Source organism: Oryctolagus cuniculus, chromosome X (assembly GCF_051225735.1).
Source record: "Oryctolagus cuniculus isolate XC-2025 breed Fujian yellow rabbit chromosome X, ASM5122573v1, whole genome shotgun sequence".
Taxonomy (NCBI): Eukaryota; Metazoa; Chordata; class Mammalia; order Lagomorpha; family Leporidae; genus Oryctolagus; species Oryctolagus cuniculus.
In genome coordinates, this window is record NC_142888.1 from 17,589,705 (window position 1) to 17,615,979 (window position 26,275).

General features: G+C 40.6%; 1 protein-coding gene across 14 annotated transcripts in view; it reads right to left on the bottom strand.

Annotated features, from left to right (window-relative positions):
• DMD (dystrophin) overlaps positions 1-26,275 on the bottom strand; it is a 2,249,390-nt gene that overhangs the window by 315,916 nt on the left and 1,907,199 nt on the right. For all 14 annotated transcript variants that reach the window (XM_070067426.2, XM_051827673.3, XM_070067427.2 and 11 more), the window contains one exon: positions 15,530-15,676. In XM_070067426.2, the coding sequence (XP_069923527.2) occupies positions 15,530-15,676 (147 nt within the window). The remainder of the gene's footprint in view (positions 1-15,529; positions 15,677-26,275) is intronic.

Here is a 26,275-nt window from a genome sequence, read left to right on the forward strand (position 1 = left end):
GCTTGTGTGGATGTAAAGTGGTACCACTGCCTTGGAAAACAGATCAGCAGTTTGTAATATATTAAACACACACCAGCCTTAGAAAATCTAGCTCGCCCTTGCCTAGGCATTTACTCAACAGAAATGAAAATATATGTCCATTCAAAAAGACTGGGACTTTAATGTCTATAGCAGTTTCTTTGTGAATAGCTACAAACTGAAAACAATCTAAAAGTCCATTAAACAGTAAACTGATTGGGTTTGGCACTGTGGTGTAGTGGGTAAAGATGCCGCCTGCAGCATCAGCATCCCATATGGGTGCCGGTTTGAGTCCCAGCTGCTCCACTTCCGATCCAGCTCCCTGCTCGTGAGCCTGGGAAAGCAGCAGAAGATGGTCCAAGTCCTTGGGCCCCTGCACCCACATGGGAGACTTGGATGAAGCTCCTGGCTTCAGCCTGGCTCAGCCCTGGCCATTGTGGCCATTTGGGGAGTGAACCAGTGGATGGAAGATCTCTCTCTATTTCTCTCTCTCTGCCTCTCCTCTGTAACTCTTTCAAATAAATAAATAAATAAATCTTTAAAAAAACAGTAAATTGATAAACAAGCTGGGTTTGTATATGCCTACAGAGGAGTACTACGCAGTGATAGAAGGGAAATATATATATATATATATATATGAATCTCAAGAAAATTATGCCAACTAAAAGAAAAAGAACATACACTGCACATACTGTTTAAAACTAGAAAATGCAAGTACTCTACAGTGACAAAGTAGATCTGTGAGAGCAGGGGAGGGGCTGGAGGAAGGGTTTACAAAGGGCACAAGGAAACTTTTGGAGTTATGGGTATGTTTACTATTTTGAATGTGGCAATGGTAATGGCTTCTGGTGTAACTGTGTATCAAACCATCAAACTATACATTTTAAGTATGTAAGTCAACTATACTGCAAGAAAGCTGTGTGGAAAAATAGAGAGAAAGCTACTTAATCTCATCTTCCTTCAAAGGTAACATGAAGTATATTCTGTGGCTTTTTGAGATCACAAATCGCTATTTATTGATAAAGGTCTTGGGTATAGGTGAACCATGTTCAGCATAGAGAAAAGGATGCTTATTTAATTTTTGATCAATTATGTAGTATTTTTCTCTTGGAATTTTTAGAAAATGACTGAACTGTTGGTTAATCTTATGAATCCACAGGTCTAGACATAAGTACTATTTGTTCAGAAATTACAGTTTTGTGAGCAAGCTTTTGGTGCGGCAGACTTGGGATACCTGCACCCCATAACAGAGTCCTGGCTCTGCTCCCAATTCTAGCTTCTAACTAATGTGCACCCTGGGAGGCAGCAGTTAGGGCTCAAGATTTTGGTCTCTGCTACCTACGTGGGAGAACTGGAATGAGTTCCTAGTTACTGGCTTCGGCCTGGTGCAGCCCTGGCTGTTACAGGCATTTGGAAAGTAAACCAGCATAAGAAAGGTCTTTCCATCTGTCTGTCTCTCTCTTCCTCCCTGTTTTTGCCTTTCAAATAAATAAATATTAAAAAAATAAAATTTTTCCCACTGTAAAAAATTCTTACCAAAGTCTCCCCCATGATATAAGTTTCTGATTATGTTTATAGTTTTCTATAACATTTTTATTTAGTTTTATAATTCACCCATTTAAGAAATATGTATTGAATGCCTACCATAGAAAGCACACGGCCAGTGTCAGCAGATCCACTGGGGCTTGTGCCCTCCTAGGGCAGACGTGCAGATGGGGGAGCTAGACTTTTAATAAGCAAGTCAACAAACACAAAGCTATAGATTTTCATAAGTGCCCCGAAGAAAGCAAACAGAACACCGTCTGTGATAATGATAGGAAATGTGCCTTAGAAATGATTTAATTATACATTATCTCTGCAGTCCATTACTTCAAATGATCCCTAGTTATTAAATTTCCATAGTCGGATTTTACTACTCTGTTTAGTTTGTTAGTCGCAAGCTTCAGGCCGTTTAAAATAAAAGCTATGATGAATAGAACAGTCGCTCATGTGCTTGGTCTTCACCTTTGAGGTTGGCAAGGCGAGGCCACTTTGTCCGGGAAGGCTTCTGATCATGCCTTTCACTGGGCCTGGAGCACGCATGCACACATGCACACGCTAGCTTCAGTCCTTGCTGTATACTTCAGTAGTGGCCTGCATTTTTTTCCCATGACTTAACACAACTTGTCATTACTATATGAGAGATTTTTAAAATGAATATCTGGGGCTGGCGCTGCAGCGTAGCAGGTAAAGTCGCAGCCTGCAGTGCCGGCATCTGAGATGGGTGCCGGTTCGAGTCCCGGCTGCTCCACTTCTGATCCAGCTCCCTGCTATGGCCTGGGAAAGCAGCAGAAGATGGTCCAAGTCCTTGAACCCCTGCACTCGCATGGGAGATCCGGAAGAAGCTCCTGGCTTCGGATCAGCACTGCTCTGGCCGTTGCTGCCAATTGGGGAGTGAACCAGCGGATGGAAGATCTTAATCTCTCTGTCTCTCTGTCTCTCTCTCTCTCTGCCTCTCCTTCTCTGCCTTTCAAATAAATAAATAAATCTTTAAAAAAATAAAATGAATATCTGTCTTCCTAGGAAACTATAACTCACATGAAGGCAGAGAAGATTTTTCTGGGACTATACTACACACCACAGTAGATACCAGAAAAACAAAATAGACGGCTAAAAGAAGGAGCGTTTTTCTCACTTCCGGAAGTCTAATGACTAAATTTTCCCAGCCCTCGCGAGGAGTGGGTCTAGCCTGGAATCCGTGAATGATTCAGTCCCTGGGTTCCACTGGCCCTTCCTGAGAGTTTGGTCTGAGAGTCATAGAACCATCCCACTTGAAAGCTACACTTCCTCATCTCCTGACCTGGGTGAATCCTGACAAACTAAGTGTTGTCAGGGAAGCTGCTGTTTTCGTTTATGGGGGGAAATTGTAGAGAACAGGAAATGTTATGTCAAGCCAACTCTGCGCCACAGGGGTGCTACTGTAGAGTCGGTAGCACTCATAGGCTCCGGGGGCCAGTGTGTCTGGGTCCGGACTGTCTCTCTCAGCACTTATGAGACCTCAGGCAAGTCACCCAACTCACAGGTTCCTCATTTTTCTCATCTGTGAACGAAGATAAGGGGGCAGGCATTTGGCCTAGCAGTTAAGATGCCCTCGTCCCATACCAGAGTACCTGGGTTCGGGTCTTCTGGCTCTTGACTCCAGTTCTGGCTAACACAGATCCTGGCGTGCAATGGTGATGTGTGAAGCCATTGGGCTCTTGCCGTCCAAGTGGAAGACCTAGATTGAGTTTCCAGTTCCCAGCTTCAGCCTAGTCCAGCTCAGCCCTCCCTCGCCATGGTGGGCTTTTAGGAAGTGAACCACCAGATACAATCTCTTTATCTTTCCCTCTCTCTCTGTCTCTTTACCTCTCAATATGTTTTTAATGAGGACAAAAATAACATACACCTCCGTGGGTAATTGTGAAGTTGAAATGTTTGGTACATGTAAGGTGCTCAAAACAGTGAGTAGCAGGCAGTGCAAGCGAAGTGCTTGTAATTAAGTACTGCATAATACTGAAACCAAGCCCTCTCAAATTCTAATGGTGCAACTACACTGTGCAAATACAAAAATAACCTTCCACTCTACTATCCTTGTATTTCCATCCACCTATCTTCCTCAGTGCCTTAAAGGAAGGGAGAATTTATATCATAATGATGGTTATTCTAAAACCCGAGAAGTATTAAGCAAAACTATAGTAACACAAAGTTCACTTTGTGGCATTTATCTGCAAAACTAGCATTTCTGAATGTCGTAAGCTAGTTTCCAGTCCTCCTTACAGAGCAGGCTTTAACATGCGGCTTTTCATATGGCCTGAAAAGAGGCTTCTTTCTGCTTTCTAGAGGAATGCGCAGTGAGGGAGGAGAGGGGGCGGCTTGCCGGTGGAAACCCGAGAACAGCGGCTCTTTGAATGCCGGGCAGGACGTAGCCTGGGAACTGTGAGCAGCTGCTGGCGGAGTGTTTCACACGCAGCGGGGCAGTGGGAAAAGCAATGAAGAAAACAAGCAGGGCAAACAAATGCAGAAGAAAGGGTGGGCGGGGCCAAACTCCAGGAAAGGAGAGGTCAGGCGGGAGGGAGGAGGACACGCTTAACAGAAGAAAGACGAAAACAGGGTGAAATGGGCGCCAAGGACTAATGTTCCAGAACAAGAAACCATGAGCTTTGTGGCCATTTTAGACACCAGGAAAAATATGTATATTTGGAGAAAGAAATGAGAGAGAGTTGAGGAAGCTGAAGTAAATGCGCACGTATATCGGCAAATAAGCGCACTTAATAGGGACACATTCCATTTTTAAAAGCCATAGTAAAACACGTATATGGACTACCCTAATGGCTACCTTCAGAACTGGCAAAAAGAGTACCTGATTAAAATTCTCTATTCTCTTCAACATGGGAAACTGATTTTATTCTGAAGGACTCTCCATTGGGATGTACAGTTTAATCTTTAGACCTTATAAAAGGGCTGGCTACCATCTTTCTGTAATACAAGCTTGGCCACAGAGAAGACCAAATAACATAGCCAAAATGAGAGCGTAAATTATGATTTCACAGCTAGATTTACTTTGCCATGGGCACAGTAAACAGACAGAATCTCCCTTTTCAAACCAAACTAATGGAGAAATAAAGTTTCACCAATAACGTCAACATTTATAGACAGGTCGCATAAGGTGGTGCGCACGTTTGATGTCAAAGTGAGGACATAGCTTTCCTCGCAGCACTGTCTCCCTCACAGAAAACCCACCATCAGAACACGCTGTGACTCTAGATTTCTGGCTGAGGCCACCAAAGACCAGGAATGGGACTGAGCACCCCCTTGACTTGCATCCTCTTAAAGGTTTCCTCTGGTCTGCTCTACCAGAAACCAGGAGGAAGAGGAGCAAGCTAGGCAGCAGAAGCAATGTAAAGATGGGGGCAGGCTGATGAAGGGCTGCTTTACACAGTGCTCTGCCATCAAGGACACCCAGCTGGCCCGTCCACTGCAAATAGCATTGGTTGTCAGTGTGGAAAGCCAGGGCCTCAGCAGAAGTCAGCCTATGAAGAGCCCTGGCAGATGGAACTGCCCTAGGGGTTGAAGGACCCCTGGGTCAGAGCCACAGACCCTGTTGGCTCTAAGCTGAAAGAAGCCCTTCACTCAGCTCAGCTTCCAAAGTAACCACCGCTGTTGAGGGGACAGCCAAGGAGGGTCTGTAACACTGCAGGCAGAACTGCAAATTTCCTCGTAGAGATGCCACCTGCCTTCTCTTCAGGCCAGCTCGCCTCCCAGGCCAGCTAGGTAATGGAAGTCAACAGGGGCGCTCCCTAAGGAGGTTCACACCTCCCTTGTGATGCCGCTTCTGGTATCCCATGTGAAGAGATCGATAGGTCTGGGCCTCAGACCTGGCCAGGTCTTAGTGCCCACCTATCAGCTGGACTTCATCAGGCCCCTCCTATCAGTTTCTATTTGCCTCTCAATGGGAAAACTTTCTTGTGGTTTGGGTAGTACCTTTCCTAGTTCCTCTAATAATGAGTCTGTCCTTTGTTTTAGATCCTGTGTATTTCATCTGCTTGTTAAATTCATTTTCTCCAGACTTGAAACAGTGAAATTCTAGATGGCCATGCACATGAAACCTCAGATGGAAGCAATGTCTGCAAGCAGGCACCACATCCCCTTTGAGAGGCCACCTCCTGCTGGAACCCTGTCTTGACTACCGTTCTCTACTCTGCTCCTACTCAGCTTGAAGAAGCCAGAGTGGTCACTGCCCCATCCCCCTAACACAAGTTAGGGTCCATTCTTCTGGGGGAGGGTGTGTGAGGCAGTCAGGTTGGTTCCAATGCAAATTCAGGGTGCAGCATGCTTGCTTTCCCTAAGTTACCTTTAGTGAGTCACAGTGCCTGCCCCACTCCTTGGGAGCTTCCAGTCTTATCATGAGAACAGCAAGGGAGTGGTGACCCCACCCTCCTGAGCTCCCAGTTTACTGTAAAGCAAATCAGGTGCCCCACCCTCTGATGGCTCTTTTGTTTTATCAGGAGCAAGCCAGACAGGGTAAAAAGATTACAAATCAGGTCTTTGGATGGGTTTGCTCCTGCCTTGTTCTGATTGACAGTTTCTCCTCCAAAATTGTGCTTAAAAACCCCAGTACCACTAGCTCCTTCGGGTTGTTCCTCTCTTGGAGCCCACCCCTCCCCCCTACAGGCAACTCGGGTTGGAGGTCTTTGACTTAAATATATCTTGCTTTCAAATACTAAAAAAGAAAGAAAGAAAGAAAGAAAGAAAGAAAGAAAGAAAGAAAGAAAGAAAGAAAGAAAGAAAGAAAGAAAGAAAGAAATACAAAATCAAGTAATGCATAAAGATCAAGCAATGACATAACTAATACTTCCTAATGATTTGGATTCTCTTTATAAAATGTCAGAAAAAATCATGTTTTTTTTTTTTCCTTCTCTTAAACTAATAAATATTTCTGTGACTCTGACAGCTTCATTCCCAGTTTCTACTTCGTGTAATTTTTTTCTGTCATACTGTCTACATCATTCACTTTTGTCTCGCTAGTCCTGCATATCCTGATGTCTTTCTTGGAATAAAAAAAAGTAGATACTGTCCTTGAAAACAAGGCCATTCTTCGTTCTGGGTGAGAAGGACAGACTGGAATATTTGGGCCGCGTTACCTTGAAGGTTATGTGAATAAACTCTCATTCCTCCTGAGTAAAGTACCAGCAGCTGTAAAAATACTGGAAACCAAATGTTCTTAAGCTTGACAGTGCACTTTGGCCTCAGTGCACTCCATGGGCTGTCACCATCCTGGGCCCTTAGATTTACATCTTTCCATTCTCTACAGGGCCTGTTCACTTCCATTTTTATTTTGTTTTTTAACTGTTGAGGTTAAGCAGAAATGATTGTTCTCTTCTTACTGAAGAGATGTTTTCCTAGAACTTAATTGTCCTTTTCCCACGGGTCATTCTATTCCTAATATCAACAAATCCTTCTGTGACTTAACCTTTTCAAAAACAAATAGATTTTTTTTCCCTCTTTATTCTTTTCATTTCCTATACCTTCAACCATTTAATAACGCCTGCCAGTGGGCACATCAGGCTAGATTTGTAGATGAAATCTTTTTAAAAAGCAATCTATAGTTTGCAATATGTTAGAGCAGAGGGTGGGCACTTAGGTACAGAAAGTTAAGCCTGCATCCCAGATCCAGATGGAGATGCAATTCCAGGTCCTTGACTTTGGCGTGGCTTAGGCCCAGCTGTTGTTAAGCATTTTGGGGAGTGAACCAACAGATGTGAGAGTTCAATCCTTCTCTCTCTCTGCCTTTTAAATAAATAAAAATAAACTTAAAATGCAACAAGAATAATATATTTTAAATTAATAGTAAAAAGGATATGTTAGAGTAGTTTTTTTTTCTATGTGCTACTGCAATATTTTGGGAGGGGTAGCGTCTAATTTTTTAATTACATGGTTCCCTTATTCATATTTCAAAAACTGAAAGATCCCCACATGATACAAGGCGTTAGTATCTATTAATAGGGAAAAAGTGACAGTTGATAAAAATTTGTATGACTTTAGTAGCACAATTACTTAGGAAAACAGTGGTATATGGTTGAGATGATTTTCTATTCAAGCTATAGACAAGGCTTGATGCAAAAATATACATTTTAGACCTATTTGTAGAATCTGTAATTTGAGAAATAATTTCCATATGTGGTTACAGGTAAGCAGGAGCTTCTGGGAGCTTGACAGAAATGTAGAATTATAGGTCTTAACGAATATCTACCCAGTCTCTGGGGATGGTTTAACAAGCTCTGCCAGTGATTTTTATCTATGCTATGTTTTAAAAACTATGTTCTATACCAGCACTATCTAATAGAAATATAATGAGAGCTACCTATATGATTCAAATTATTCTAGTAGACACATTTAAAAAAGTAAAAAGATAAATACTGCCAGTTGTTTTAATTAAAGCAACAGGCTCATTTCATTCATTTTCAAGAAAAATAACCAAGTTTGAGTAATAATAAAAATAAATGAGTGAAATTCAATATAACATATTTTACTTAACCAAATATAGAAAAACTATGATTTCAACATATAATCAATATATAAATATTATTGGGATATTTCACACTTTTTGTACTAATCTTTGAAATTTGATTTGTGTATTATATTTAAAAATAAACTGTTACATTCTTTAATATATTTTTTTTAAATCTGAAAGGCAGAGAGACAGAGTGAGAACCAGAGACAGAGATCTTCCATCTGCTGGTTCACTCCCCCAAATGCCCATAACAGCCAGGGCTGGGCCAGGTCAAGCCAAGAGCCTAGAACTACATTTAGGTCTCCCATGTGGGTGCAGGGACCCTATCACTTAAACTATCATCTGCTGTCTCCCACAGTATAGATTAGCAAGTAGAACCAGAAGTGGTTCTAAACCTAAACGCAGGACTCCAATGTGGGATGTGGGCATCCCTATGCTAAAAGCATGCCTCTATATATTACACTTATAACACATCTGAACGGGAACTAGCTTTATCCAAGGGCTCAACAGCCACATGTAGCTATCACATTGGACAGCATAGTTCTTGACAATGTGATCTGAAATACAGCACATACACATTCATACAGCAGCACATTGTATTACTGTGCATCTCCTAAAAGTTTCTCTCCATCCTCCTGATGTCCCTTTACCTTGTTTTGCCTTCAGGAAAAGTTAAGCACTTGGGTCTCCATGTTTCTGTAGCACTTTAATACTCATCTATGACGAAGCTTTCTGCATGACATTATACTTCATTGCCCCAATCGGAGTCTGAACCCCTCTTACAGAAGTCATATGTTTTCTTAACCTTTTAAGCCTGACGGTACCTGACAAGTGCTTCAAGTAGGGCAATGGGTCTCAACACGTGGGCTCTGAATCAGTCATGTCAGTGTCACTTGTTAGAGATGCAAGATACTGGGTCAGAAACTCTGAAGGCAGCGCCCAGTGATCTGTGTTTTAGTAAGCCTTCCAGATGGTTCTGATGCTCATCAAAGTCTCTTGTCTAGGAGAATGGCCTCAGACTCACCTTTTCCCTCTGAGTTCTATGTCTAACTACAAGCAGACTCATTTTAGGTGTTGTTAAAGGAAATGTCAAGCAAGGACATGCCAGGAAGATGGCAGTAGAGCCAACCCTCAGTGCAACTGAAGTGGAGGCTGTTGGATGTCCTCCCCTTACCCCCAGGTAGTAATAGGCCCACTTTATTTGTAAGAGCAGATGGTGCAGCTCACCTAGGCTCCCTGCCTAGAAGGGAGCCCATAATGCAAAGCAATTAGTAGAGGATCATTAAAAAAAAAAAGAGGAAAGTAAGGAAAATGTTCAAAATATGTTACTACATTTAAAGGATCAAATCCTGTGCCCAGTGATGACAAGGACAAACATACACGGCTAGAAGGCCTACTTAGAAAACCTGTCTCCAAAGGGAAAAGCATGAGTTGCTCTGCTGGGATTTTTAACTTGTAAATTAAAAATAATTTTCTTTAGTGTTTTTGAAGTGAAGCCAGACAAATGTTCATATTGACCAACTCAATAGGATACCATCTCCTCTCACAAATCTTACTAACATGACCATGTAGACCAAACCAGAGATCTGAGAAGACAGGCTTTCATAGTTTCAGGGGTGAAGTACCACATATATATTTTATAAACCTGGAGAAGGGCACAGGGTAAGGACGCCATCATGGCAGTAATACAAGAAAACCCACCTGTGATGTTTCTCTTAATTTGTATTTATTTGAAAGCAGAGACAAAGACAGACAGAGATTCCCCCATCCACTGGCTCATTCTCCAAATGCCTGTTAACAGCTGGGACTGGGCCAGGCAGAAGCCAGAAGCCCTGAACTCAGTCTGGGTCTTCCATGTGGGTGGCAGGGACCCAGGTATCTGAGCTGTAACCCAGCTCCTCCTCGAGTGCCCAGTAGCAGGAAGCTGGAATCTGGAGCAGAGCTGGGACGCAAACCCAGGCATCTGATGCCGGATGCAGGCATCCCAAGCAGTGTTTGGACTGCTGCACCCAATGCCTGCCACTAACTCTGCTTTCCTCAACATCGCATATGCAATCTTAAGGGGGTTTTGGTCAGTATGTCCTTGGCCAAACAGCACAATTACAATGTCTATTTGGTGCACAGAAGTCCAATCACTGCTGAATGAAAGAAGGAGGAAAGAATGAAAGCAGTAATAAAGTGTCCAGAAGATGAGGGCCTAGTTCTCTGTGACACAAAGCTCCCATGGAGGTATGCAGATGTAGAACAATATGCATGGGGCTGGTGCTGTGGCATAGTGGGTAAAGCCACCACCTGCAGTGCTGGCATCCCACATGGATGCCTGTTTGAGTCCTGGCTGCTCCACTTCCTATCCAGCTCCTGCTAATGTGCCTGGGAAAGCAGCCAAAGATGGCCTAAGTGCTTGGGCCCCTGCACCTACATGGGAGACCCAGATGAAGCTCCTGACTCCTGGCTTCGGAATGGCCCAGCTCCGGCCATAGGGGCCATCTGGGGAGTGAACCAGTAGATGGAAGACCTCTCTCTCTCTCTGCCTCTGCTTCTGCCTCTCTCTAAACTCTGTCTTTCAAATGAAATAAACAAGTCTTAAAAAAAAAAAACCCACAATATTCACATGACTCTTGAAGACTCTTAGGAAATCTTTTAAAAATACCTAATTCATAATCTTTTTCTACAGCATATTTAATGACTTTCATCCTTGGAAATGCCCTCATTTAACTTTTCAAGTGCTTACATTGCTTGAGTTCCAACAATCAAGAAGGCACGTACTCTTCGTGTTAAAGTATATTTGCAGCTTCTGCTGCTATTTCTGGGTTTACTCATGAGTATAGGGAATGGTAGACCACTCTCCTCCATTCCAGCTGTGCTTGGCAAATAAAGAGCACGACCCCACTACTCATTGTGTGTGCATTGCTTCAAAACTACAAAGGCTTATCATCATGTGAACTTTCTTCCCATATGGGTTTGATATTCATTTCTACTTAATCAAATATTAGTATTGGTTCTGCTTTAAGAGCTAATTCATTAAAATGGCTTTTAGTTGATTGCTGAGTTCTAAAGGCACTGAAAAAGATAATGGTTTAAAATTTTATATTTGCAATTGTAAGTGTGATTTCTAAGGGTACACTGAAGTAGGCTCATTAATCCACTGGTTTGTAAAAGGAAGTTTTCCAAGTTAATGTATCTGAGCATCATTAAAAGAAGAGAGGAAGTATGAAAAAAGTAAAGTATTTCATACTTGTGTTGACTAAATAGCTTAAAGTATGACTTCGTTGGGGTCTAAATTTAATTGGAGTTTGAGAAGAGGAAACAAAAATGGTTTGGGAATTACACTTCAGAAGACCTGATTTAGATCTTAACTGACACTACCTTACAAATTATGACTATGATTGTGTCACTTAATGTTTCCTTCCTTGTAAAGTGGAATAATGAGAATATGCGATCATAATTATAATATCATGATCATACGGTCATGAGGATCAAATGAGAGAATGCATGTGAGAACTCTTGGTAATGAAGGCATGATGGTTTCCTGTCCCATAAATTAAACACTGTCCAATAGTCACGTAGTAACATCCATACCAATGTGTGCACTCTCAGGCAAGCATGAGAATTTTTGCCCATAGAAAATTTTGAACAGGCAAAACAATGTGTCTTTCATTTGCATTTGTGGATTCAAATAAATTTGAAACTCTCTATATATACTGTTTATATGCATGGGTAAATTCTTTCTTGAGTCTTACTCTACTGTTGATGGTCAAGTCTAAATAGCTTATCTATTTCTATCATTTTGATTGCTATTACATCAGTTAAAGAACCAGTGTGGCTTTCTTTTAGAATCAGTTAATGGATCATATAACTAAACCCAGGATATTATGATATCAAGTAGATATACCTTGATGGCATATAATTCCAGTCTTCCTATTACACAATTTTAACAATTTATTTTTTATTTTATTTGAAAGGGGGGAGAGAGAGAGAATGCACTCCCATCTGCTGGTTTACTCCCCAAATGCCCGTAGTAACTGAGGCTGGGTCAGGCCAAAGCCATGATCTCAATCTAGGTCTCCCACATGGGTGGCAGGGACCTAACTACTTGAGCCATCACTTGTTGCCTCCTAGGGTGCACATTAACAGGAAGCTGGAATTGGGAGCAGTGCTGGGACTTGAACTCATGCACTCCGACTCGAATCCCAGCACTCCGATGATATGGGACAGAGGTATCCCAAGCAATGACTTAACTGCTATGCCAAATGCCCGCCTCTATTACTCTCGTTGGCTCAAATTGAATACTCTTTTCTCAGGTTTATATCTGCCTTCCCACTACTCCGACTCTGTTTTTCTGTTTTTCCTTGTCTTAGCAGAGGCAAAGATGAACTCATACTTGATTTTTATCATGATTTTAGCAGCTGACTAAATTCTATATTTTTATAGAAATATGATGTCATAATGATAGCAGGCTCAAGTTTCCTGCCACAGAAGTTGGATCATGCTTTAGTCTGAAGTACATTCTTTAAATGTAAAGTGTTCTTGAGAGGACATAGGAGTCGCAGTTCCAGGAATGGGATTAAAATTGCTTGATGACAACCTCATTTCTTGCTTTGTTCCTTTTCTGACCAAGAGCTCATGTTTACAATAGGCAAAGTGGTTAGAATTATGGTCAAAAAAAAAAAATGGAAATCAACTCCACTCAGTTAAGTGCAAAGTGCAAAGCAAAACTTTAGAATTATCAGCTTTCTGCTAAAAATCCTTTTTAAGCATATCCTTAAGGTCATGTACAAAAGTAGAAACAAGTGAAATTTGCTGCAATAAGAGCACACACCACAAACTGATTGAACTATTTAATGTGACAATCTGTGTCTATGTTGGTTTGGGGAAGAAGGGTTTAAAGTTAGAGTTATAGAAGGAGAAACATAGTTCTAACAAGCCACACTGGTTCCTAGGAATAAAGGAAGCAATTTCATTGGTTTTCAACTAAAATTCATTCTATATTTATTTCCCTCAGATTTCCAGATATAGAATCATAGGACTGAACTGGATATAGCCTTAGACAGAATAGATTGTCTCACTTTAAAAAAGAGGAGGAGGCCAGTGTTAGGCCTATGATTAAGATGCTCACTGTGATGCCTACAAGGCATTTGGAGTGAGTTTGAGTCTGGGCTCTGTTCCTTAGTCCAGTTCCCCCTAACGCACACCCTGGGATGCAGCAGGTGATGGCTCAAGTACTTGAGTCCCTGGAAACCATGGTAAGAGATCAGGATACAGTTTCGAGCTGGCCCAGGCAAGGCTGTGTCTCTCAAATAAGTAAGTTTTAAACATGAGGAGAATTGATGCTAAGAGAAGTTAAATGACTTTCTCCAAAACCTGGGCAAATAATGGCAGAGCTTAAGTTCGAAGTTAGGCTCCCTAATATTCATTTTGATGCTGTTTTTACTATATCACACAATTTCTTCTTACATATACTTCCTTCACTTATAACCAAGTCCTTATTTATTTGAAGGAATCAATAAAAATTAAATTATTAATACTTTCTCACACTTGACGTCTAAATACATCGTACAATTAGAATGGATTACTTAGCATTGATGATTTTTAAAAACATTTCCCATTAGTGATGAACTTTTATTTTCATTTATAAATATGCATGTGGTTTGGAAACTCATAACTGGTGCATAGGGAGATTACTGATGCCATAAACAGGAGTGTCAATTGGTAAAGTCAACAACAGGAGTCACTGTGCACTTACTCCTCATGTAGGATCTCTGTCCTTAACGTGCTGTACACTGAGGCTTAATGCTATAACGAGTACTCAAACAGTATATTTCACTTTGTGTTTCTATGGGGGTGCAAACGACTGAAATCTTTACTTAATGTACACTAAACTGATCTTCTGTGAAAAAAAAAAAAAAAAAAGAAAGAAAGAAATTATCAATTCCCAACTTGACTCTCACTGGGATTAAACATGACAATAGGTCTGATCTGATTTCATCATCATTTAAAAAAAATCATCTATTATTTTTCACTTTATGTTTCTGTGTGGGAGCAAACTGTTGAAATACTTACTTAAGGTATACTAAGCTGATCTTCTGTATATTAAGATAATCGAAAATGAATCTTGATGTGAATGAAAGGGGAGAGGGAGTGGGAAAGGGGAGGGTTGTGGGTGGGAGGGATGGTATGGGGGGGGAAGCCATTGTAACACATGAGTCGTACTTTGGAAATTTATATTCATTAAATAAAAGATAAAAAAAAATATGCATGTGGCTGCCACAAATCCTGTAAAAGCAAAGGTGGCTGTTGGCTCTCTAAAAGAAATTTTAAAATATAATTCAAGAGGGCTTGAATGGAACAAATGTGGCCACTGGTTTTCTTTGGAATCTATTACTTTCCTTATTTATGCTTAAAATGAAAATCATACTAGGCATGAAACCGGTAAGATTTTAAGAGTATTCAAGTACTATAGCACAAACAGACATAGAAAGACATGTAATCGCTTAACTATACTGCCTTGCCCTAGTCAATGCCACTTACTAACAATCTATCATGCAAACATTTCAACACTATCCATCACAACCAGAATTAAGTTACATGAGATCTCAAGAGGTCCTGAATTTGGAACTTGTTTTTATTAAGGTCCTAGCAATTCTTCAAGAGGATTTTCAATCACACCCCTAAATGGGCTGCCAATAGGAAAGTAACCTGGTTTATCATCTTTCTTTTCTTTATTAAAACACTGAAAGCAAATATTTTTAAGCCTAGTTTCCTCTCTGTACTCAAAAGCATACTTTCTGCATGTGGTGAGAATGGAAAAGGAGAGAAAAGGATTCTGTCATTCTCTGGCTAAACCAGTTTGAGGGCTTTGGAGTGAAAACCAGCATCCTTCACATGGAATGCATGTATGTACCTCCTCTACTACCACACCACACCACACCACAACACGATCTGAGTTCTTACCATGAGTCTGGCTTTGTATGAATCAGTGCATTCCAAATTACAGTAACCAGTTAGAGAACAAGGAAACTGACAACCGGAGAGATGCACTGGCCTTAAGTCTCTCAGTCTGTAAGTCATTCCAAAACCTGGATACGCTAATGAAACTTTTAACCGTGATAATGTGAAGAGCTAGAATTTATAGTGTGTACTATGTAGCAGATTCTCTTCCCACTACTTTCCATTTATTTTGATTTATTCACTCTAAGAATAAACTGATAATGTATACAGAGGATTCTATTATCCCAATTTCAGATGAAAGACCAAGGCACAGAAGGGTTCATTAACTTGTATAAGGTCACACAGCTAGAAAGTGTGACCTTGAGCACAATCCTATTCCCTGTATTAATTATGTAAATAATATAAACAATCCTATCCTCAGAAAATATCATGAATATCAAATGAAGAAATTATATTCATTGTTCCTTATAAATAAGCCTTGTCTGCATATTGTTTTATCATAACAAGGAGCAACAATGTTTATAATGTACCTACCTGCAGAAGTTTCCATCTGGTGTTCAGGTCTTCCAGAGTACTAAGGTTATATGGTGAGAGCTGAATGCCCAGTGTGGTGAGCTGGCGGCCAAGGTCATTGACGTGGCTTACATTCTCTTTAAGAGGTGCAATTTCTCCTCGGAGAGCCTGCATGAGAGTCAAGAGCAAAGTGGAAGATGAGAACGTTTAAAGCAAAGCAGCAGACACCTGGGAACTGTAAGATACTTCAGTCTGTTTGGGTTCAATGTCAATGACATTTGCTCCATGTGTCGATCTGCATGTTTGTGTGCTTTCAAAGTTCACGTGTTGAAATCCTAAGAAAACCAAAATCATAATAACAACCACAGAAATCTTAACACCCAATTAGGAGGTGGGGCCTTTTTGGAAGTGAGTTTTGGGATTAGCACTCTTCTAAAATGGACCTCGGAGCACTCACTCGTCCCTTCCACCATGTAAGGATACAGCTAACAGGTGCCATCTGTGAGAGACAAGTCCTCGCCAGGCATCAAGTCGGCTCATGTCTTGGTCTTGCACTTCCCAATCTCCTGGACTGTGAGAAATAAATTTCTGTGATTTGTAATCCACCCAGTTCATGGTATTTTTGTTATGGTAGTGCAAATGGACTAAGATACTCTGGTGTGGCGATAATATAGCCATGGACATTTGTTAATGAATAAATAATGATAGGTAATATTTCCTGAGCACTTTCTAGGTGCCTGATGCTGCGATGAGCCCCATTCATAGAACAGAAATGATTCTATTCCTATACAACTACCCTATGAGGCTGGTAATAGGAGAATTCTCATTTTATACATGAGAAAACAAACTTTGTAAGGTTCAACCTTGCCAAGGCTCCATGGGTAAAACTTGAGCAGCCCAACACATATGCAGGTTTGCCTGCCTGCAGAGTGCAAATTCTTAATTACTGCATTATATGCAGGGACTTCAAAATGTTTGTGGAAAAAACAGAAAGGAAAGTTTGCTTTGGTGCAACTGTTTTCAAGTACATGCATAGTTTTTTCATAATATACATTTTCCACGAACTTTTTAAAGATCCCCTCATATGCATGGATTGCAAATTTCTTGCAACAAAATAAAGTTATTTTTTAATACCATTTTCCCCACATACTTTTTGAAGTAGATCTCTCCAAAGAAATTTGGGGTTGGCAAGGTAACAGGAAAAATACAGTGCTTGCTAGATTCTAAATTTTACTCATCTCACAACCAGAAATGGATGCTTATATTTACAATAAAAAGATACAGTGAATCATAAAATATCACATTCATACTTTGCACCAACCGCACATAATAAATAGTTTCCTTTAGGGAGTAGGGTATTTTGTCGAGTCCTAAGAATGACTTCCTGGTCTGCTGGTATTTTAGTCCTTGTAGCAATGACTTCAGAAGGCTCCCGTGGGGCTTCTCCGCTGTCTCTGAAGCACTAGAGCAGGAGTCTCTGGTGCAATGCATCACTGCAATCTGTTAGGCAGAGAAACCCTATGCAGATATGGGGAGGATATTACCATGCATCATATCTTCCCTATCGAGATGGCATTTATGGGTCTTTAACATGATGCATGATGTCCAAATGTTCCACTGAGCAATTTCGAAGGGACAAATTTCCTCACTTAGGAGAACAGTTTGTGTAATGGGATGTCTGTGCACAAGGACAGCATCACTTACTTGACTATACGTGCTGTCTTGCCTCGCTCGATCTGGGCAGGTGTTATTTCTCTGTCCGGTTCAGTATGTTGATTAAACCATTGTTTACACTGACCTCATTTATAAATCTCATGTTCTCTCTCACTCCAAATGGAAGCCACTGTATATATTTAAACCAAAAATGTCATTATCCTCTCACATCAGCCTGAGTATCCCATCACTAAAATGCAGTATATGGAGTCTAGGACTTTTAAAAAGTCTAGGGTAATACACAGCATTGTGATAATCACTCTGCTACACTTAGAGTTTTAAAAAGGGGTCATTAAAACCATTATATTAGGGGCAAGCGTTTGACCAGTTAAGATGCTGGTTAAGATGTCTGGGTTAAGTACCTGGCTTTGATGCCCAGCTCTCACTTCTGACTCTAGATCCCTGCTAATACAGACACCTGCGAGGCAGCAGTGATGTCTCATGTGGCTGAGTTCCTGCAATCCACATGAAAAACATGGATCGAGTTCCTGGATCCTGGCTTCAACCTGTCCCAGCCCCAGCCACTGTGTATATTTGGGGAATGAAACAGTATATGGGAGTTGGTTTCTCTCTCTCTCTTCTCACTCTATTTCTCTCTCACTTTGCCTCTCAAAGAAATGAATCAAAAGGCAAAAGATATTATGTGATACAATTATCGGGTTCCTTTTTGGGTGATAAAAATCCTCAGGCATTAGTGGGGATGGTGAAAAACCTTGTGAATATACGAAATACCACTGAATTGTATAGATAAAGGGTGAATTTTATGGTATGCAAATTACAAACCAACAAAAAATAAGAAAGCCCTTATGAGCACACACATCCAAAAAAAATTCACATGTAATACTCCCATCTTTACTCAATATCATGTCCATGGAATATCAGTGAAGCAGCCTAAAACTAAGAAAATCTAATAGAGGTTAATAATAAATATTATTTCATTTCCTTATGATTAATCACACAGATTAAAAGAATCAGGGGACAAGTGTTTGGTCTAGCAGTTAAGATACTACTTGGGCTATCTCCATTCCATATTGGAATGCCTGTAATTGAGTCCCACCTCTGTTTATAACTCAAACTTCATATTAATGTGCAACCTGAGAGGCAATAAGTGATTTCTCAAATAGTTGGGTCCTTGCTACCCATAAGGGAAACCTGGATTGAGTTCCTGGCTCCTGGGCATCTGGGGAGCAAAGTAGTAGGTGGTAGATCGATCGATCTCTCTCTCTCTCTCTCTCAAATAAATAAAATAAAAAACAAAAGTTTTAGAAAGCACCAGAATAAGTTCCCATGGAGCAAAGTGGTTAAAATCCACAACTCGGCCGGCGCCGCGGCTCAATAGGCTAATCCTCCGCCTAGCGGCGCCGGCACACCGGGTTCTAGTCCCGGTCGGGGCGCCGGATTCTGTCCCGGTTGCCCCTCTTCCAGGCCAGCCCTCTGCTGTGGCCAGGGAGTGCAGTGGAGGATGGCCCAGGTGCTTGGGCCCTGCACCCCATGGGAGACCAGGAAAAGCACCTGGCTCCTGGCTCCTGCCATCGGATCAGCGCGGTGCGCCGGCCGCAGCGCGCCGGCCGCGGCAGCCATTGGAGGGTGAACCAACGGCAAAAGGAAGACCTTTCTCTCTGTCTCTCTCTCTCACTGTCCACTCTGCCTGTCAAAAAAAAAAAAAAAATCCACAACTCTGTATTCATATCTCTAAAAGGAAATGATTCCTAATCATTTTGTTTTGACTAACAGGTTCAAAAAACAGATTTAAGAAAAAGGTCATTGAGGATACCTAGAAAAAAACAATGATTACAAAATGGAACTATTCTCTTCTAGATAATAACATTCATTTCTGGTAACCACAAACAATTATTATGTGAAAGGGCACAGTAAACAGTAACCACTGCCTGGCAGGAGAGCAGGCAGAAGCTTTCAATGGTGCAGGTGAGCCCTTTGTGCTAATCATCTCTTGTCCCCAGCAAGGCATGCAGCCGTTGAGTTGCGTATCCAGCCGGGGCAAGTTATAACCAGATTTCAGCCCCTCTCAGGCTATATAATACACATGATAAATGTCACTTATTAAAATGTTTGGATTTTCGCTTTGTTCCCCCAAAGTTCTAGGCACAGATTTTAATCCTGCATCCATGTTTAGAGGATTAAAACATAAGTTCCAGTATTCATAATTAATTGCTATTCTCCTTTTTCGTCTTTTTAAACATTTTCATTTTATTTGAAATGGAGAGGGGGGTGTGGGGGGAACAACAGCCTGGTCCAAAGTCAGGATCCCAGAACTCCATCTGGGTCGCCCACGTGGGTGGCAGGGACACAAGTACTTAAACCATCATCTCCTACCTCTCAGGGTACGTATTAGCAGGAAGCTGGGTCCGCAGTGGGGCCGGGAGCACACCCAGGCGTTCTGACATGGGATGTGGATGTCTCAAGCACTTCGATTACTGCAGTAGAAGTCGGACCCCCATTCCTTCATTTACTTTACTTTTCTCCCTAACTCTACACTGTCATGGCATCTTGTGGCTTCTTTTTCACTCCCAACCAGCAATCAGTCCAAGTCCTCTGAATTGCTCTCTACTTCAGACTCACCAGATCAGTCAGTCCTCATTCCCTCTGGAGACTGAGTGAAGCCTCTTAACAGGCTCACGATAAAAAGCCTGAGGTATCGGTCAGTATGTGTGGTTCTTCTTTCATTAATTAGGCTGTCAATTGTGTGTGTATTAAAACCATCAGTTAAGTACATAGTCTCTATCTGATGTTGCCAGTTGGTATCGCTATTATGTAATTTAGAGATTATTTTCTCAGGAAAGACTTACTAATATAAGGAGAAACAAAGGTTTTATTTCTTCATAAATCACATCAAATACACTGGAAAGTTGTTTCAAAGAGAAAAAGAAAATAAATATTGTTCAAGTAGATGTAGAGTAGAGAAGTGTAAAAGATTAGGAAAACAACCCTAATGATTTAGAAGGATTCTGTATTCCGACTGCTTTTCATGTTTCCTGTTGGGCTTACTTGACATTAAAGGAATGGAATTCAAAATATTTATGTTATTAGTTTGACTTATGGAGAACTCCAATCAATGAATACTCAAAGACTTCATACAACACTAAAATATTGGTGACTATCTTAAGTTAAAATAAAATGCTTAAGAAATATTTTTATGATTCCCTCATTGAACTGACTTTTCAATTAACTGTTGAACTATCCACTGGAAGAGAGAACATCTATGAAAAGTTTTTAGTACTACTATTACTTTACTCCACCACTACTGCTACCAAGAGAAAAAGTCAAAGTTTGATTTTATTTGAATGCCTACATTTCTATTAAGTATTTGATACTGGAAGATTTGATTGCAGAGAGGTCAGCTGATACGGAGAAAATTTGGGGCAAAGTTTCACTTTGGGGGGCTTCTTGATGGGACTAAGCAGACTGAAGGAATTTAGGGAACTAGAAATCATGATGAGGCTACTAAGCACATGAGGATGTGTCAGGAGATAATGACAGTAGTAACAATGAAAAGAAGAACATAGAGGGCTCAAGTCAGTGTTGACGTTGGCATTTGACCTAAGAGTTCTGGTGGCATCTCCAAAGCACCCAGCTCAATGCTGCAGGCTGTCAGGGCTTAGAACCGCGTGTAATAGGACTATGGTCCCCTAAACAATCACAAAACACACAGGAAGGGTGAACATAGGTGCTTTGTTAGGTAAATGGATGCTACTTTGTTTGACTAGATTTTGAATACTAGAGATTTCAATATCCCAAGCATAATTTATGTTTAAATTATTAAACATTATACAGAAAATGTCAAAAAGTAAAGTTAACTCTGAGCAACACAATCTGCTGTTTAAATGACACTAGGATTTCATTAGGTTTTATTCTAGCTTGGAAGCAGTAAGTGAGAAAACATCGAAGGGAGCCGTTATACTGTGGATTTTCTTTGAATCACTTAAACATCTGGAATATGTTCTCCATGAAAGAGCAAACCAAGGCTAATTTTATTATGACTAGTTTCATGCAGGCAGAATTTTCACTTCATTAAATGTTGGCTGATTATAGATAGAAAAGTACTGGTTTAGAATGATATATATGTTTGATATGTCAAGGTTTTTTTTCTTTTTATAAAATTACATTGCTTGTCAAATCTTTGTTTATCTTTATATAGTTAAGGATTTGTTCAAATGTGTATTTATGATTATTGTCATCAACTACTTTGGCAACAAAAGAAAGGAATTATCTTTGAACAAGAGAATATTATTATTTTAAATCAATTATTTATTATTTGAAAGGCAGACACACACACACACACACACACATACACACAGAAATGCACTTCCATCTGTAGGTTCACTTCCCAAATGCCTGTAATGACTGGGGCTGGGCCAGGCTGAAGCCAGGAGTCTGGAGCTCAATCCAGGTCTCTCACATGAGTAGCAGGGACCCAACCCCTTCTTCCATCACCTGCTGCCCCCCAGGGTACACGTTAGCAGGAAGTTGGACTGAAACAGAGGTGGGACTTGAACTCAGGCACCCCCATGTAGGATCTGAGCTCTCCTTGGTAATATTATTTTTGAGTGTCTAGAAATTTTGACATGATATCTAAGAGACTATCCCTACTGCAAGGCACAGAAAGTTAGTTTTGAAGATTCAAGAATTTGTGGAGGGAATTCTACAATGAAGGTCTCTATTTCTTCTGTGAATCAGGAGGCAACAGAGCTAGCGTAGTGCGCAATGACTGCGACTATGAATTAAGGGAAAGTGGGAACATATGAATCAGTTGTAATAGATACTGCGACAGGACTTAACCTAAGCAATGCAGTGAGATTGGCAGACACTGTTGAGGGTCCACTTTGAAGCTGGAATCAACATTTCTTAGCAGAACCAATCTGCCCCAATTCCTCACTTTCTCCAACAATGATCCATGTAAGCGTGGATAAAGAAGTTGATCCAGGTTCGGGGTTTTGTCAGATGATTCTTGCGCAAACCCTTAGGAGTAAGGGGGTTTTGATTTTATCCAGAATGTGATTGAAAACTGAACCGTGGAATCTAAACTGGATTAGGAGTAAAGTGAAGCAAGATGCACGTGTAGTAGATGCAGAGAAAGCAGGGGGTCAACTGTGGAGCTCTAGGATAATCCAAGAAAGGCCACAGCAGGAGTTGCCTCAACTCACTCTAGTGTGTACACGCAAAGAGGGAGAGGAGATTCTGGGGATGCTCAAATTAGTTCTGCCAGATTTGTCATTTATGAGTTTATTTATAAAGAGAGAGATAGATGTATATATATAGATAGAGCTTTATTTATATATAACTGGTGCTACTGAGAGTCTGAAAATATTCCTTTCCTAGAGGTATTGAATTTTCTTCCTGAAATCCTAACCCGCTAATTTATAGAGGTTCTATATTACTAGGCATGCAAAAGTAGTAGGGTCTGACAATGAAGTGTCATTTTAGGGCTATATACACTGTGCAGAGAAATTTACACAATAATCACTGCTTAAGAAATGAACTAGTGATTCACTACAACTCTCTCTACCAGGAAACTTGACTGAACAAATGCTTGCAAACCAAGACCCTGGAAAAATGCTAGGTTAGTCCTTAGAAGCTAAAGAGGATGAAACAAATTATGCCCTGCACATACAGGTCGTTAGGACTTGTACTGAGCTCTTACATGTGGCACAGGGAAGCCCTCAGGGAATCTGGTTATCTGGGAACTGGAGCAGGCACAGCCAGCTTTCCTTGTAGCTTCCGCAGGGCTCAGTGGCCATGTCATCCTGATGGGGCCAGGAGAATCAAGTCTATATCTTGCTTTGCCCAGGGCATCATAGGCCTACTGGAATGTTCAAAAAAAAAAAAAAAAAAACAACCTGGGGGAATGAACTACATTCAAAAAGAAACACAAGATGAAGTGTAGGCAAGATTTTCATGAAATGCACCAGGCTCAGAGACATCCACTGTTAGCTCTAATTCTTGACTTTATACTCTGGTTGGGTTCCCTGTCCAGTGTGGTGCCCAGGATGTAGGTTCAGTTTTTGTTTTAGATACTTATTGCCTTGGCTAGGTATCCGAGAAACAGTGTCTTAGCATTCTTAAGATAAAGGGAGTGAAAGAAACAGAGCAAGAAAGCTAAGTAAATGTGTGGCTTTGACTGAAGTTCAGCATCAGCCTGGTCCCTGAGAAAACTCTGCAGAATAAATTAATTCACTAGTGAGTCCCTTTGTACCCCTGTAGGACTCAGGAAAGAAGGAATGATGTAATTTGCCAGACAAGGTGGATTCCTTTAGGCTAAGAAAGGTTCTCTGGAAACTAGTCCAACTGTGACCCATTAGTAGTCAACAATATGGCTGGGGCACCAATAGCATCCACTATACAGACTAATTCCATCTGGTTTCCCAATCTCTTTACTCTTGGATATTAGATGCCAGGCATTTTTAGGTGGCGTTCTGTAATATGAACTCTCATTTTTAAAACTATAGGAATATCTCATAGATCTCCAACAAAATTTGGACATAGTTCTTTTTTCTTAAGGTTAAGTCCCTACTTTCTGCCCAGTTCTGAAGGGTTAAGTGGTGCAAGGAAACAGACTGAATGAATAGAACTCTCTGCCTTTAGTCTCACTCTTGCCTCTGGTAGAGATATTCTTAACAGTACATTATGCCATTGAAATGTGTATTCTTTTTTTAATAGAGATATGATTGCATTCCATTCCAACATCAGTTTTTATTGTGGTAGCCTGAAGGCAAAGTATTATGCGGTTTCTTTCCATTGTCTTCCTTGCATTCAGCTGTCAGGGCAATTTTTATAAACTTTCATATTTGGGCATGATCACTTCTGATGAGTAAACTGCGTAAAATATATATATATATATAGATAGATAGATAGATAATGAAACAGACTCAGAACCAATGCTCAAGTATGGCACAATCAGGATGACTTAGGAGAGGTTAAATTTTTAAAGATTAGGAAAGCTAGGCAAATTTGTAAGCATGAACAAGATTGCTATTTTTATTTCCCAAGCAATGATCAGTAATCATATTTTAACCATGATTTCCTTTCAGACTCAAGACACTTCCAAATGTGTGACATTAAAAAATAGTAATTAACTGCTGTGTTTTTTCCATAAAGAATCCACATGCTTCTATGCAAAATGATCTCGTTTCTCTTCACATTATTATAGAAGAACACACACTCAAGAATAAAAGCATAAATTCTTTTTTAGCATTTCTCCCTTCACATTCATCACAATAGTTTATCTTTCAGGATATAGCTTCGCTGTGAGGCTTATCACCCAATATTCTTGAAATGAAACCTGAATTATATTTTTATCATACTAATCGTTTCCCTTTTCTTTCTTTTCTTTGTCTATTCTTTTGTCTTTCACACATATAATTTAGAAATGCGAAACAGAATAGCACTGATCATGAATGCAAGGTTTTTGTTTGTATGAGCAAGAACCTTACTTAATTTCCTTCGAAACCTGTTACTATAATCTTAACTCTGCTAATTATTTCCCCTTTATATAAAAAAAATCAAAAACATCTCAAGCTTTCCATAGCTTTCTAATGACACAATTGAAACAAATAAAAGGTAGTTCACGAGTGTTTTCGTGGCTAAAATGTGGAATGCTATTAAAATAAAAAGGTTTCTAATGAGTATAAATGAATCATTTAAGCAGGGTATGTTTTAGACTGCTAAGGAAACAGAGAAAATGTCAATATTTTGTTTCTGAGAAATTTTACTTGTATGTGACAAAGCACAAAATGTCAGTTAATGAAATAAGTTAACTTATTTAAGAATAAGTAACAATCCATAAACCATTAAAAGCATCAACCACAAGGATATTGATCTTGAAATTCAGGAGTTATGGTGGACTGATTAAGTTTTACATTTAGCAAGTTTCTTGAACTTGAAAACATTTCAAGTTCCATGTGACATTTGCTACTGCCACTGTCCCTGTGTAGAGGTATTGTCTTGGTGAGGAACTGTCTGACTTTATCCCTCCACTATATGGCTCAAAACATTAGTGGAAGTGATTTTCAAACAGCAGTGTGTGTCAAATCACATGGAGGCTTGTTAACACAGAGGTCGCTGGGTCCCATTCAATGCTTTTCATTCAGTAGACCCAAGGTGAGTCTGACAATTTGTCATTTCTAACAAGAACTTTTAAGATGTTGAATTCCTAGAAGCTACAAAGCTTATTTCTGGCTTAGATCCCTCTTATACACTGTACCCTCTACTTGGAGCTTTACATTTCTATTGTCTGCTTACCTGGTTCTTATCCATATGTATCAGAAATCATTAATGAGACCTGGGGTGGGTTTTTAGTCTAGTGGTTAAGATGCAGGCATCCCATATCAAAGCCTAGATTCAATAGTGGGCTCCAGCTCCTTTCTCCAGTTTCCCGTTAAAGCCAACACTAGGAGGCAACAATGATGCCTCAAATGATTGGGTTACTGCCATCCACGTGAGACACTTGGATTGAGTTCCCAGCTCCTGGCTTCAGCCCTGGAGCCATTGTGATCATTTGGCAAGAAGTAGATGGGAGCTGTCTCTGCTCGAAAGAGAGATGGGGGAAGAGGGAGAGAGAGGGTGAGGGAGGGTGAGAGAGAGGGGAGGGGGAGGGGAGGGGGAGGGGAGGGGAGGGGGAGAGAAGAGGGAGAGAGAAGAGGAGAGGAGAGAGCTGATTTTGGTATAGCAGGTTTAGTTGTGGCTTGGGATGCCTTCATCCCGCATCAGAGCACTCCTTCAAGTCCCAGCTTGTCCACTTCCAATTCAGCTTCCTGTCACTGTAACTGAGGCAACAAGATACATGGCACAAGCACTTGGGTTCCTGTCACCCATGTGGGGAACCTGTAGGCTTCAGGCTTTTGTCTGGCCTAGACATAGATATTGCAGGCATTTGGGAAAAGAATGGCAGGTGGAAACCTCTCTCTTCTGTGTTGCTCCCCTTCTCTGTTATTTTGTCTTTCAAGGAAACAAAGAAATAAAACTTAAAAAAAAAGCAAGCTTTATTTATTTTAAAGGCAGTTAGAGAGACAAAGAGAGACACAAAGAGAGTGGGAGAGA